We start from the raw sequence: 15,401 nt of genomic DNA on the forward strand, positions 1-15,401 counted from the left end.
GACTGAACTTCCGAGTTCATCAGTCCCCTAGAACTTAGAACTACTCAAACCTAACTAACCTAACGACATCACAAAAATCCATACCCGAGGCAGGATTCGAACCTGCGACCGCAGCGGTCGCGCGGCTCCAGACTGTAGCGCCTAGAACCGCTCGGCCGCTCTGGCCGGCCAAACTGACCTCTCAATTATGTCCGATAAATGTTCAGTGTTATTCGTGTTGGGCGGTCTGAGTGACCAAATCATTCGTTCGAATGGTCCAGAATGTTTGCTTATTTATTTATTTACATGTCAAGTTCCTTAGGACCAAAGTGAGGTGCAAAGCTCCAAGGTATGGAACGTGTCAGTACATGAAATTACAACAGAAAAGTAATAACAGATAAAAATAAAATGTTTATGAACCCAAAAACCTTAAGCCATAAGTTTAAGTAAACGCAATCAACAATATAACATAAAAATCAGCTTAATCTTCCAAGGAACTCCTCAACAGTATAGAAGTACTGGCCCATGAGGAAACTCTTCAGTTTCGACTTGAAAGCGCGTGGATTACTGCTCACATTTTCGAATTCTTGTGGTAGCTTATTGAAAACGATTGCAGCAGTATACTGCACGCCTTTCTGCACAAGAGGCAAGGGAGTCTGATTCAAATGCAGGTTGGATTCAAACCGGTGACCGAGTGCATTGTAATCGCCCAACTGAGACATTTCTCAAGTGTAGGGCGATGTTATACATTATTAGCGCGATGTCTTCTGGGCTGGCAACTGTTTTGTTCAGCGTGTTTTTGTGAGATATTGCACGCTGTGTTTAACTGTTCTTGCATTAGTACCATCGATTTGTATGTGTAACATAGTGCAACGTGTTCTCCAGTAAACTAAACAACACAATTTACCATTTAACAGTCGTTCAACAGTCAAACAGTAAACCTTCACTAAGTGTTTCAGAATTACACCGACAGACTTCGAGGAAATGTAGAAGGTGTCTTGAGGAACAAAATGAGGATAGTAGGTCGTGTTCGGAAACGTCACCCAAACGGCACTACGAAGTGATGATGTTATAAGCGCCAGCGCCTGCCGCTAGGCATCCCCTCCGGCAGCAGGCGTGACAGACTGTGGTCGGATCGAGACCTGTGGTTTTTGATATTTGGTGATTACGACTGAATGCCTCGATCGCCAGTGGAGTAGATGGAGGTAGCTGCTGTATAAACAGCCCACGTCTCCTGTGAATGCGATGCTCTGTTGCCGTGGTGGCTGACGATGATGGACACTGGCTTCTATTCGCAGTTTATTGTCTCCCAGTAATTCCTATACAAACTCTGATTTTTTGCGGTATAGTATACAGACAGAGAACGACAGCGTCGAAATTGTAGGGGCGAACGTCGGTCTACGCAGGACCCATCGCCGTCAACTCCGCTGGGGTGTGCAGCAGTCGGCCACATTATACACACATCGAAAAAAGTTTTGCATCACCTCGGTTCCGAGAGTTCCGGAACCAGAACAGAAAATTGGAATAGAGATCAACATAAACATCATTTCCGGCCTGTTTATTGCACATGAAAACCACACGTTGGATGTCGTACTATCATACAGCGAGACCTTCAGAGCTGGTGGTCCAGACTGATGTACACACCGGTACCTCTAATACCCAGTGGCACGTCCTCTTGCATTGATGCATGCCTGTATTCGTCAGGGCATACTATCCACAAGTTCATCAAGGCACTATTGGTCAAGATTGTCCCTCTCCTCAACGGCGATTCGGCATAGATCCCTCAGAGTGGTTGGTAGGTCACGTCATCCATAAACAGCTCTTTTCAATCTATCCCAGGCATGTTCGATGGGGTTCATGTCTGGAGAACATGCTGGCCACTCTATTCGAGCGATGTCGTTATCCTGAAGCAAGTCATTCACAAGATGTGCACGACGGGAGCGCGAATTGTATTCCATGAAAACGAATGCCTCGCCAGTATGCTGCCAGTATGGTTGCACTATCGGTCGGAGGATGGCATTCACGTAACGTACAGCCGTTACGGCGGCTTTCATGACCACCAGCGGCGTACGTCGGCCCCACATAATGCCACCCCAAAACAGCAGGGAACCTGCACCTTACTGTACTCGCTGGACAGTGTGTCTAAGGTGTTCAGCCTTACCAGGTTGCCTCCAAACACATCCCCGACGACTGTCGGCATATGCGACACTCATGGATGAAGAGAACGTGATGCCAATCCTGAGCGGTCCATTCGGCATGTTATTGGGTCCATCTGTACCACACTGTATGGTATCGTGGTTGCAAAGATGGACCTCGCCATGGACGTCGGGAGTGAAGTTGCACAACATGTAGCCTATTGCGCACAGTTAAGAGTAGTAACACGACGTCCTGTATCTGCACGAAAAGCATTGTTCAACATGGAGGCTTTGCTGTCAGGGTTCCTCCGAGCCATAATCCGTAGTTAGCGGTCATCCACTGCAGTAGTAGCCCTTGGGCGGCCTTTGCGAGGCATGTCGTCGACAGTTCCTGTCTCTCTGTATCTCCTCCATGTTCGAACAACATCGTTTTGGTTCACTCCGAGGCGACTGGACACTTCCCTTGTTGAGAGCCCTTCCTGGCACAAACTAACAATGCGGACGCTATCGAATCGCGGTATTGACCTTCTAGGCATGGTTGAACTGCAGGTAACACCAGCCGTGTACCTCCTTCTTGGTGGAACGACTGGAACTGATCGGCTGTCGGACTCCCTCCGTCTAATAGGCGCTGCTCATGCATGATTGTTTACATCTTTGGGCGGGTTTAGTGACATCTCTGAACAGTGAAAGGGACTGTGTCTGTGATACAATATCCACAGTCAACGTCTATCTTCAGGAGGTCTGGGAGCCAGGGTGATGCAAAACTTTTTTGATGTGTGCATGAATAACGGCAGACATTGCGGGACGCCGTTGCTGCATTGAATTTAAAGTACAGTTACCACGAATGCAAGGAAACGGGAAGGAACCACGTATGTAGAAACTGTAGCAGGCATCAGACAATAGTATTCAAGGAATTTACATTACCATCTGTTCCATTACTAAGGAAGAAAAGATAAAAACTAAATGTTTCACTTGTTTAAATTAGTTTATCGGATCGCTGATATTGCATGCAACAATGATTTCACCACAAGTACCTTTACGTCGCAGCATGCCTGACATCTGCGTATCGTTGACTGCCACACTCACTCAGTGAAGTCGGGCATGGTGTGAACAACTTCACACGCTGCGTGTAGCCTCGCACTAGGTCTCCCGCTGACTCTGCAGAGGTTTCGTACACCACGTTCTTCGTGTGGTTCCACAGGAAGTCCAGCATGTTGTGGTCAGGCGACCGAGACGTCCTCCTTACAGGGCCACCTCGACTAGTCCAGCGAGTAAGTCAAGGGGGGCAGCTTGTAGGAGCCACGCAGGTATCATGGACGATGCCAGACCATACACTGATCTTGAGCTTTTCCTGATGACCTCGTTCGTGGGTGGCGTGGCGTCTCACTTCAACTCATACATGGCAACTGTGGGCGCTAAATACTTCCTCAAGGGTTAAGGTCGCCTCGTCCGTCAACAACACATATGTCGCATACTGCCGCTACCGGCACAACGCTGCAGGAGCCATTGCCCGAAATTCACACATGGAGCGCTTGTGTCATCTGAAGATGCAGTGGATACCTTGCCTCCTCACACCGCACCCGCCAAATCGCTGAGAGGAAGTTTGCAGTGGATGTGCCACAGCGAAGGTAGAGTACTTGAGTATACAGGGTGTTACAAAAAGGTACGGCCAAACTTTCAGGAAACATTCCTCACACACAAATAAAGAAAAGATGTTATGTGGACATGTGTCCGGAAACGCTTAATTTCCATGTTAGAGATCATTTTACTTTCGTCAGTATGTACTCTACTTCCTCGATTCACCGCCAGTTGGTCCAATTGAAGGAAAGTAATGTTCACTTCGGTGCTTGTGTTGACATGCGACTCATTGCTCTACAGTACTAGCATCAAGCACATCAGTAAGTAGCATCAACAGGTTAGTGTTCATCACGAACGTGGTTTTGCAGTCAGTGCAATGTTTACAAATGCGGAGTTGGCAGATGCCCATTTGATGTATGGATTAGCACGGGGCAATAGCTGTGGCGCGGTACGTTTGTATCGAGACAGATTTCCAGAACGAAGGTGTCCCGACAGGAAGACGTTCGAAGCAATTGATCGGCGTCTTAGGGAGCACGGAACATTCTAGCCTATGACTCGCGACTGGGGAAGACCTAGAAGGACGAGGACACCTGCAATGGACGAGGCAATTCTTCGTGCAGTTGACGATAACCGTAATGTCAGCGTCAGAGAAGTTGCTGCTGTACAAAGTAACGTTGACCACGTCACTGTATGGAGAGTTCTACGGGAGAACCAGTTGTTTCCGTACCATGTACAGCGTGTGCAGGCACTATCAGCAGCTGATTGGCCTCCACGGGTACCCTTCTGTGAATGGTTCATCCAACAATGTGTCAATCCTCATTTCAGTGCAAATGTTCTCTTTACAGATGAGGCTTCATTCCAACGTGATCAAATTGTAAATTTTCACAATCAACATGTGTGGGCTGACGAGAATCCGCACGCAATTGTGCAATCACGTCATCAACACAGATTTTCTGTGAACGTTTGGGCAGGCATTGTTGGTGATGTCTTGATTGGGCCCCATGTTCTTCCACCTACGCTCAATGGAGCATGTTATCATGATTTCATACGGGATACTCTACCTGTGCTGCTAGAACATGTGCCTTTAAAAGTACGACACAACATGTGGTTCATGCACGATGGAGCTCCTGCACATTTCAGTCGAAGTGTTCGTACGCTTCTCAACAACAGATTCGGTGACCGATGGTTTGGTAGAGGCGGTCCAATTCCACGGCCTCCACGCTCTCCTGACCTCAGCCCTCATGACTTTCATTTATGGGGGCATTGTAAGCTCTTGTCTACGCAACCCCGGTACCAAATGTAGAGAATCTTCGTGCCCGAATTGTGGACGGCTGTGATACAATACGCCATTCTCCAGGGCTGCATCAGCGCATCGGGGATTCCATGCGACAGAGGGTGGATGCATGTATCCAAGCTAACGGAGGACATTTTGAACATTTCCTGTAACAAAGTGTTTGAAGTCACGCTGGCACGTTCTGTTGCTGTGTGTTTCCATTCCATGATTAATGTGATTTGAAGAGAAGTAATAAAATGAGCTCTAACATGGAAAGTAAGCGTTTCCGGACACATGTCCACATAACATATTTTCTTTCTTTGTGTGTGAGGAATGTTTCCTGAAAGTTCGTACCTTTTTGTAACACCCTGTAGATCTGCATCGAACCTCTCTAGTAAGTCATCTGCATTCGTGGCGTGTGTACGCTTCGTGTATGGCCTCTGTCGTTTCGACGCCCTTTGAATCCGTCCATTTCACCTAGACGCCGATTGATGGCTGCCACCATGGAGTGGGGCGGCTGACGCCTATTGGGATATCGTTGGCCATAGACGCTCAAGACCACGCGCCCATTGCCTCTTACCCACCATACGCGAAATGCATTTCGCGCTGCTCGGCCTAGGTGAATGTCTCCATGATGCGGCACCTCGGCACACTACACTCCTGGAAATTGAAATAAGAACACCGTGAATTCATTGTCCCAGGAAGGGGAAACTTTATTGACACATTCCTGCGGTCAGATACATCACATGATCACACTGACAGCACCACAGGCACATAGACACAGGCAACAGAGCATGCACAATGTCGACACTAGTACAGTGTATATCCACCTTTCGCGGCAATGCAGGCTGCTATTCTCCCATGGAGACGATCGTAGAGATGCTGGATATAGTCCTGTGGAACGGCTTGCCATGCCATTTCCACTTGGCGCGTCAGTTGGACCAGCGTTCGTGCTGGACGTGCAGACCGCGTGAGACGACGCTTCATCCAGTCCCAAACATGCTCAATGGGGGACAGATCCGGAGATCTTGCTGGCCAGGGTAGTCGACTTACACCTTCTAGAGCACGTTGGGTGGCACGGGATACATGCGGACGTGCATTGTCCTGTTGGAACAGCAAGTTCCCTTGCCGGTCTAGGAATGGTAGAACGATGGGTTCGATGACGGTTTGGATGTACCGTGCACTATTCAGTGTCCCCTCGACGATCACCAGTGGTGTACGGCCAGTGTAGGAGATCGCTCCCCACACCATGATGCCGGGTGTTGGCCCTGTGTGCCTCGGTCGTATGCAGTCCTGATTGTGGCGCTCACCTGCACGGCGCCAAACACGCATACGACCATCATTGGCACCAAGGCAGAAGCGACTCTCATCGCTGAAGACGACACGTCTCCATTCGTCCCTCCATTCACGCCTGTCGCGACACCACTGGAGGCGGGCTGCACGATGTTGGGGCGTGAGCGGAAGACGGCCTAACGGTGTGCGGGACCGTAGCCCAGCTTCATGGAGACGGTTGCGAATGGTCCTCGCCGATACCCCAGGAGCAACAGTGTCCCTAATTTGCTGGGAAGTGGCGGTGCGGTCCCCTACGGCACTGCGTAGGATCCTACGGTCTTGGCGTGCATCCGTGCGTCGCTGCGGTCCGGTCCCAGGTCGACGGGCACGTGCACCTTCCGCCGACCACTGGCGACAACATCGATGTGCTGTGGAGACCTCACGCCCCACGTGTTGAGCAATTCGGCGGTACGTCCACCCGGCCTCCCGCATGCCCATTATACGCCCTCGCTCAAAGTCCGTCAACTGCACATGCGGTTCACGTCCACGCTGTCGCGGCATGCTACCAGTGTTAAAGACTGCGATGGAGCTCCGTATGCCACGGCAAACTGGCTGACACTGACGGCGGCGGTGCACAAATGCTGCGCAGCTAGCGCCATTCGACGGCCAACACCGCGGTTCCTGGTGTGTCCGCTGTGCCGTGCGTGTGATCATTGCTTGTACAGCCCTCTCGCAGTGTCCGGAGCAAGTATGGTGGGTCTGACACACCGGTGTCAATGTGTTCTTTTTTCCATTTCCAGGAGTGTACGACTGAGCGAGCCTGTGTTTCTACTGCGTATGTTGGTCGTACCAGTGTGCCGCTACTGCTGTTACCGGTCTCTACAGTGTTTATGTAACAGGTGTGGCCGCGTTCAGCTTTCCAGACTGCTGTCAGGTACATTGTGAGATGTTCTGCCCGAAGTCGAATACAACGTTAGGACAGTTGCTGGACGGGAGGTCTAGCGGGAGACGCCGGTACTTACAACTTCGACGCCCTGCTGCACAGTTGGATGACGTTCCTGGACACCTGTTACTGTCCTCATTTTGTTCCTTAAGACACCTTGTACATGCCCTCGCAGTTTGTCGCCGTAGCTTTGAAACACCCTATATAGGGCAGACAACGCCTAATGCAGGAAACTGAAATTTTTATGTGTTTCTTGCCAACTTTGTGAAGAACGTCACTCATTTCTTCCATTAATATTTACGTAAACATAACGACTAAGTTCTTAGAGTCAAGTGTGCCCACTCGAAGAAAGTACGCTTCAAGAACAGCGTTCTGTGAACAGTTGAACAAATTGCTGAGAAATGCCGAGTAAGTGTTCGCACAATTCCATCTTTCAAAATAAGCTGAATTACTGTAGGACTTGTGCAAGGTGTTTTCCGAGACAGCCGGCCGGAGTGGCCGAGCGGTTCTAGGCGCTACAGTCTGGAACTGCGCGGCGCTACGGTCGCAGGTTCGAATCCTGCCTCGGGCATGGATGTGTGTAATGACTTTAGGTTACTTAGGTTTAAGTAGTTCTAAGTCTAGGGGACTGCTCAGAGCCATTTGAACCATTTTTCCGAGACAGCATGCCGTTCATCACAAAAACAGAGATTTTGCTTTTGCACCGAGCTGAAAAATCGTTTCAGTAGCGAAGGTCATACATTTTTGTATTAACTTGAACCTCTGATGAAACTTGGATAATTGAGTCAGAGTTCAGGCGTCAAACTAAAGAATGCAGAGTGGAAGTACCCTGGCTGACCTACCCATGAAAATAATTCAAAACACAAACACCGGCTCCGAAGGCCATATTAACCACCTTTTGTAGAACCCATAGTTATTCTGTGATTTTTTGGAGGAGCAATGCACTATCAACAGCCTCTAATGCTCAGGCACGATTGATAACAAAGTCAAGCCCACCATGAAGGGGAAATGTCAGGGATGGCAAAGGAAATGCATGTTTCAGGACTTCCCTGTACCTGAACCACAAGCGAGGCTGTGGCAAAGTGGGTTGGTAGTTCACCTCATCTTCCGTATAGCCCTGACCTTGCCGCTTCGAATTTTTATCTGTTTTGCCCGATGAAAGAAGTTTGCGCGACATCAAGGTCATCGGCAACTGCGACAGGTCCCCCAGCTTCCTATTGTACTGACCGGACTTCGTTATTCCGTTGGTTAAGCTACCTGCCCCTATCTCGTGTCCCAATAAAATTTCCACGAGAACACATTCACGTTCAGAATGAGGAACGATTAAGTCTTTAATGAAACAGAGGTCAGCAGGTCACTGAACCAATTCTCAGCTCTATTTTCCCCAGTAACTGACAAAATAATTCTGAAACAAAGTGTTACACTGTTACTGTTCGCTATTAGTTGACGCCCCGCAAGTCTCTGAAGTTACAGCCCTTTCTCCCATTACTGGAAACTATGTTACAATAAATTGCTGACAGCATGTGGATGGAATTTTTCCCTTACAGCCTGTATGCCACTATCTGCTTTTTCTCGTGTTTCTGGACTGTCTCTCCCAACATAACAGTTGGCGTTACGCCGATGGAGTTCACTGATAATGGCGTGGTGGACCAAGCTGTCGGATGCTGACCAGCATCGGAAGTGTGCGGCGCCGTCCCAAGTGACTCGCCTCGCAAGGGGCAACTATCTCTTTCAACAGTCCACATGTGTCCCCGAAGTGGGTCTGTCCTTAAGAGCCGCACGGGATTAGCCGAGCGGTCTTAGGCACTGCAGTCATGGACTGTGCGGCTGATCCCGGCGGAGGTTCGAGTCCTCCCCCTGGCATGGGTGTGTGTGTTTGTCCTTAGGATAACTTAGGTTAAGTAGTGTGTAAGCTTTGCGACTGATGACCTTAGCAGTTAAGTCCCATAAGATTTCACACACATTTGAACATTTTCTTGTCCTTAAGAGCGACCGAGTGTCGCTTCCTCCAAGGCTTCCTCTACTAAGGCGCGCTCCCAATGATTATTTTTTCCGGCCCCCTGCTTCTTTAGTATACTTGGTGTTTCAGAAAGAATATAGGATTTTAAAGGCGTTGTAGCATATATTACATTCAACTTCAATTATAAATATCACATCAAATGAAAGAGCGACTCAGTTTTTCGAATATGGGTTCAATGGGAGCACTATTCGTTGTACGGCTCTCACACCTAGTCGATAAGCGACTCACAGTGTAAACACTAGCGACACCATACAAACCAAAGACGACAGACACTAGAAGTTGGCGACAGTGAAAATTACGAAACAGAGGATGAGGTAGCATTAGCTGTTTTCTGACAAGAGAGAGAACAGGATTCCACGCAGAATTTAAGCAAAAGCCTCCATCTCTATTTACAAGGTTACTTGCTAACTTAATCTCAACTGCTTCTTTAATAACACTACTCCAATAGCTGTATGTGCACGTCTGAATCTCCGTGTTGTTATCCATAGGATGACCGGTGCCAGACTAGCAGAACTGGTTTACTGAGGACAAGCATCACGCACCCTTAAAACAACCGAGAAAATCCGCCATTGCAGAACATTGTCTTGGCACCGGTCATCCTGTGGTATACAACAACATGGAGATTCTGTCATGCACTTCCACCTATTGAGGTAATGTTATTAAGGAAGTGGTTGAAATTATATTAGAAAGTAACTTTATCAATAGAGATGGTTTTTGCATAAATTCTGCGTAGTAATACAGCCCTCTCCTTAGTCAAAAGACAAGAGGGGCATAGTTTACGCAACCTCACCCGTTGCTTATTAATTTCAATGTCGATAACTTCTGACGTAGGTCATCTTTGGTTTGTGTGATGGAGTTAGTGTTTACAGTGTGTGTGTCTGTTATCTTTTCGGAATTGCTTTGCAACTCAAGGTTGGAAATTCGTTGCACAGCACTTAATCGCTGCAGTTTTGCTTTGAAAATGACAGGATGTGCAGTTGTCGAAACAGCGGTGATTGTCGACGTCACTCGATTGCCTTTCCATAACTTATTTGAAGAAGTGCGTAGAAGTTGTGTAAGTAGGCTGTTTAGGTTTTTATGTTGGTAACGCCACGTAGCGCTCTATTATGAAAATCACTGACTTTGCTGTGTGAAGTCTATGGCTGGTTCGCATTGTTGGAATATTTGCTATTGTAGTGTCGGGCAGTTGATGTGAACAGCGCGTAGCGTTGCGCAGTTGGTGGTGAGCCGCCAGCGGTGGTGGATGTGGGGAGAAGATTGCAAAATTTTGAAAGCGGACGATCTGGACGTGTGTCCGTTAGAAAAACGAAATTTGTAAGACTGGATGTCATGAATTGATGTAGATATTATAACTTTTGAACACTATTAAGGTAAATACATTGTTTCTTCTCTATCAAAATCTTTCACGTTTATCAGTAGTTTGTGCCTTCAGTAGTTAGAATCCTTTATTTAGCTAGCAGTATTGGCGCTCGCTGTATTGCAGTAGTTGGAGTAACGAAGATTTTTGCGAGGTAAGTGATTCATGAAAGGTATAGGTTATTGTTAGTCAAGGCCATTCTTTTGTAGGAATTATTGAAAGTCAGATTGCGTTGCGCTAAAAATATTGCGTGTCAGTTTAGTGATGATCAGAACAAGTAAAGAGAGAGATGTCTGAGTACGTTCAGTTTTGCTCAGCTGTTTGAAAATCAAATAACGTAAGGGGTTTACCAGAAACAGTAATTCATAAACTTTTCTTAGGGGATGTTTCATATGTAAAGAATTACTATGCTGGTAAACCCCTTACGTTATTTGATTTTCAAACAGCTGAGCAAAACTGAACGTACTCAGACATTTCTCTCTTTACTTATTCTGATCATCACTAAACTAACACACAATATTTTTAGCGCAACGCAGTCTTACTTTCAATAATCCCTACAAAAGAATGGCCGTGACTAACAATAACTATACCTTTCATGAATCACTTACCTCGCAAAAATCTTCGTAACTCGAACTACTGCAATACAGCGAGCGCTAATACTGCCAGCTAAATAAAGGATTTTAACTACTGAGGGCGCTAACTACTGATAGGCATAGTTAGCAAATGAAAGATTTTGATAGAGGAGAAACAATGTAATTTACCTTAACAGTGTTCAAAAGTCATAATACACAGGGTGGTCAGAAAATGTGTGAAATGCTTGTAGGGATGTTACAGGGCATGTTGTACTGAGGCATAAATGTTAAGAAAAAAATTCGATACGTTGCGCCGTTTCCGAGTTATTTAGAACTGAAGTCTGTTCATGACATCCAGTCTTACAAATTTCGTTTTTCTGACGGACACACGTCCAGATCGTCCGCTCTCAAAATTCTGCCATCTCTCTTCCCACATCCACCACTGCTGGCGGCTCACCTCCAACTGCGCAACGCTACGCGCTGTTCACATCCAACTGCCCAACACTACAATAGCAAATATTCCAACAATGCAAACCAGCCACAGACTTCACACAGCACAGTCAGTGATTTTCACATAGAGCGCTACGTGGCGTTATCAACATAAAAACCTAAACAGCCTACTTACAGTTGGTGGGGATTATGACGAAAAATAGTTAAAAATTGTACTGCTTTACCAAAACATTTTTGCTGTACTGTTATTTGTCTGTTTAATTACTGAATGAGGCTCGTATGTGACCGAGGATTACGCGTATGACAGGAGGAGGGTGAAGCCGAAGCAACCCCGGAGGTCGAGGAGGAGTCCGGCGATGCCGAAGGACAAGAAGAAGGCGAGGTGGCGGCATCTCCGTCAGAGGAGACAGAAGCGGGGTCAGCGGAGGCGGCTGAGAAGGCCGAGCAGACAACGGTGCCGGTGAAGGCGCGCATCATCTGCGCCTCGGGCGAGGAGCCGCTGACGATAGGCAAGGCGCTGGTACCCGGGGGTTCCCCGCTGCACATGGAGGTCCCTGGCGCGGGCACCCTGGTACTCACCGCCAGTCTGAAGGCGCCCCCGGAGCCCGACGCTTCCTCTTCGCCAGCGCCCGCACCTGGCCCTGGAGGCGAAGTGAAATGCCTCTGCCCAACGTCGAAGAAGCGTGGTGGCGCCGAGGAGCAGATCAAGGCTCTCGCCACGTACGTTCTCTGCCTTCTTTATTCATTTGTTCCATTACTTCGCCGCGCGGTCTACGGCGTCTTGTCACGGTTCGTGCGGCTCTCCCAGCCGGAGGATCGTGTCCACCCTCAGGCATGGGTGTGTGTGTTGTCCTTAGCTTAAGTTATGTTGTTATTGTTGTTTTGGTCTTCAGTCCTGAGACTGGTTTGATGCAGCTCTCCATGCTACTCTATCCTGTGCAAGCTTCTTCATCTCCCAGTACCTACTGCAACCTACATCCTTCTGAATCTACTTAGTGTATTCATCTCTTGGTCTCCCTCTACGATTTTTACCCTTCACACTGCCCTCCAATTCTAAATTGGTGATCCCTTGATGCCTCGGAACATGTCCTACCAACCGATCCCTTCTTCTAGTCAAGTTGTGCGACAAACTCCTCCCCAATTCTATTTAATACCTCCTCATTAGTTATGTAATCTACCCATCTAATCTTCAGCATTCTTCTGTAGCACCACATTTCGAAAGCTTATATTCTCTTCTTGTCCAAACTATTTATCGTCCATGTTTCACACTCCATGCAAATACTTTCAGAAACCACTTCCTGACACTTAAATCTAAACTCAATGTTAACAAATTTCTCTTCTTCAGAAGCGCTTTCCTTGCCATTGCCAGTCTACATTTTATAACCTCTCTACTTCGACGATTATCAGTTATTTTGCTCCACAAATAGCAAAACTCGTTTACTACTTTAAGTGTCTCATTCCCTAATCTAATTCCCTCAGCATCACCTGACTTAATTCTACTACATTCCATTATCCTCGTTTTGCTTTTGTTGATGTTCATCTTATATCCTCCTTTCAAGACACTGTCCATTCCATTCAGCTGCTCTACCAGGTTATTTTGCTGTCTCTGACAGAATTACAATATCATCAGCGAACCTCGAAGTTTTTATTTCTTCTCCATGGATTTTAATTCCTACTCCGAATTTTTCTTTTGTTTCCTTCACTGCTTGTTCAATATACAGACAACCCTGTCTCACTCCCCTCCCAACCACTGCTTCCCTTTCATTCCCCTCGACTCTTGGTGTCTGTACAAATTGTAAATAGCCTTTCGTTCCCTTTATTTTACCCATGCCACCTTCAGAATTTGAAGAGAGTATTTCAGTCAACATTGTTAAAAGCTTTCTCGAAGTCTACAAATGCTAGAAACGTAAGTTTGCCTTTCCTTAATCTTTCTTCTAAGATAAGTCGTAGGTTCAGTGTTGCCTCACGTGTTCCATTATTTCTACGGAATCCAAACTGATCTTCCCTGAGGTCGGCTTCTACCAGTTTTTCCATTCATCTGTAAAGAATTCGCGTTAGTATTTTTCAGCTGTGACTTATTAAACTGATAGTTTGGTAATTTTCACATCTGTCAACACTTGGTTTCTTTGGGATTGGAATCCCTCTCTCCCCCTCCCCCCCCTCTCCCCCCCCCCTCTCCCCCCCCCTCTCCCCCCCCCCTCTCCCCCCCCCCCCTCTCCCCCCCCCCCTCTCCCCCCCCCCTCTCCCCCCCCCCCTCCCCCCCCCTCTCCCCCCCCCTCTCCCCCCCCCCTCTCCCCCCCCCCTCTCCCCCCCCCCTCCCCCCCCCCCCTCTCCCCCCCCCTCTCCCCCCCCCTCTCCCCCCCCCCTCTCCCCCCCCCTCTCCCCCCCCCTCTCCCCCCCCCCTCTCCCCCCCCCCCCCTCTCCCCCCCCCTCTCCCCCCCCCCTCTCCCCCCCCCCCTCTCCCCCCCCCCCCTCTCCCCCCCCCCTCTCCCCCCCCCCCTCTCCCCCCCCCCTCTCCCCCCGCACTCTCCCACCGCACTCGCCCACTGCCACCGCCACCAGCAAACTATCCTACTAACAGTATAACTGCATTAATAATATCCTTAATCAAATATATGTTTGTATGTATCTTATACCAGGAACGGTCTCATGCCGTCACCCATGCCGTACATTCTGACCTGGGGAACGCGGGTTTTTCAGCTAGTAGGTATACAAATAGGTTTTTCAGAGACTGCTACCTGTCACAATCGTTTGTTAACTTACTTAGATTACTGTAATATATTTAATGGCTGTTTTGAAAAATGTGCATTTCTCGAGAACAGCACACGATACCATGGTAGGTACTGCACAATTACATAAAAAGCACGTAGTACTATTTCGACATTACAGCAGTCCATCAGCATTCGTGTGTTATTTCAGTTATACATTGAGCTATCAGTATCAAGGAAAAATTTGGAAAGTGAATTGCAGTTCATGGAAAAGAAAAAAATCTTCTATGTTTGCTGACGATGTTGTAATTCTGTCAGAGACGACAAACGACGTGAAGATGAGCTGAATGAAATGGATACTGCCAAACAAAAGAGATTATAAGATGAACATGAACAAAACAATTGATTGATGAAATAGCGAGGATATAAAATACAGATTGGCAATAGCAAGAAAAACTTTTCTGAAAACGAGAAGTCTTTCCTGAAGATATCTGTGTGACGTGCAGCCTTTTATGGAAGTGAAACGGTGACGATGAACGATACAGACAAGAAGAGAATAGGGGTTTTTGACATATGGTGCTACAATAGAATGCTGAACATTAAATGTGTATAAAGGGCGTTCAGTCAGTTTTGCACAGCCGTCTCTAATTTTTTTTATTTCTTTCCGGAGGAGAATGAAGTTTTTTGTGAACATACTGGGAACATTTATCTATACATTGAGCCTACTCCATGTAGCCTTTATCAGCTGTGACGCATCTGGCCCTACGTTCTTTCCATGATGTAAATGCACTCCGGTAAAATTCTGGGGATTGATTTTTACACCATCGCCTGACACGAGAAATAAGATCTTTCTCACTATTAAATGTTTTACCGCAACAGGTGGGCCTTCAGACGACCAAAGAGGTAAAAATCAGGCGGAGCCAAGTCCGGACAATTTTCCAACCCATTTTCCTGATTTTCTCCTGTGTCATAAGGGCTGTATGGGTTTTGGCATTATCATGGTGTAGTCTTATGTGATGACCCTGAAGCTGTGGTCTGTGGGTCTTGATGGCACGTCGCAGTGTGTCCAATGACAAACAGTAACGGTCGCCGTTAATTGTGCAGCCAGGTTCCA

The 15,401-nt window shown here is 47.5% G+C and overlaps 1 protein-coding gene across 1 annotated transcript in view; it reads left to right on the top strand.

The window, feature by feature from the left end:
• The window catches only part of LOC126455430 (translation initiation factor IF-2-like), a 193,475-nt gene that overhangs the window by 159,561 nt on the left and 18,513 nt on the right, over positions 1–15,401 (top strand). Inside the window, exon 3 of the mRNA XM_050091182.1 lies at positions 11,887–12,299. Coding sequence (XP_049947139.1) covers positions 11,887–12,299 — 413 coding nt within the window. The remainder of the gene's footprint in view (positions 1–11,886; positions 12,300–15,401) is intronic.

This window comes from Schistocerca serialis, chromosome 1, assembly GCF_023864345.2.
Source record: "Schistocerca serialis cubense isolate TAMUIC-IGC-003099 chromosome 1, iqSchSeri2.2, whole genome shotgun sequence".
Classification (NCBI taxonomy): Eukaryota; Metazoa; Arthropoda; class Insecta; order Orthoptera; family Acrididae; genus Schistocerca; species Schistocerca serialis.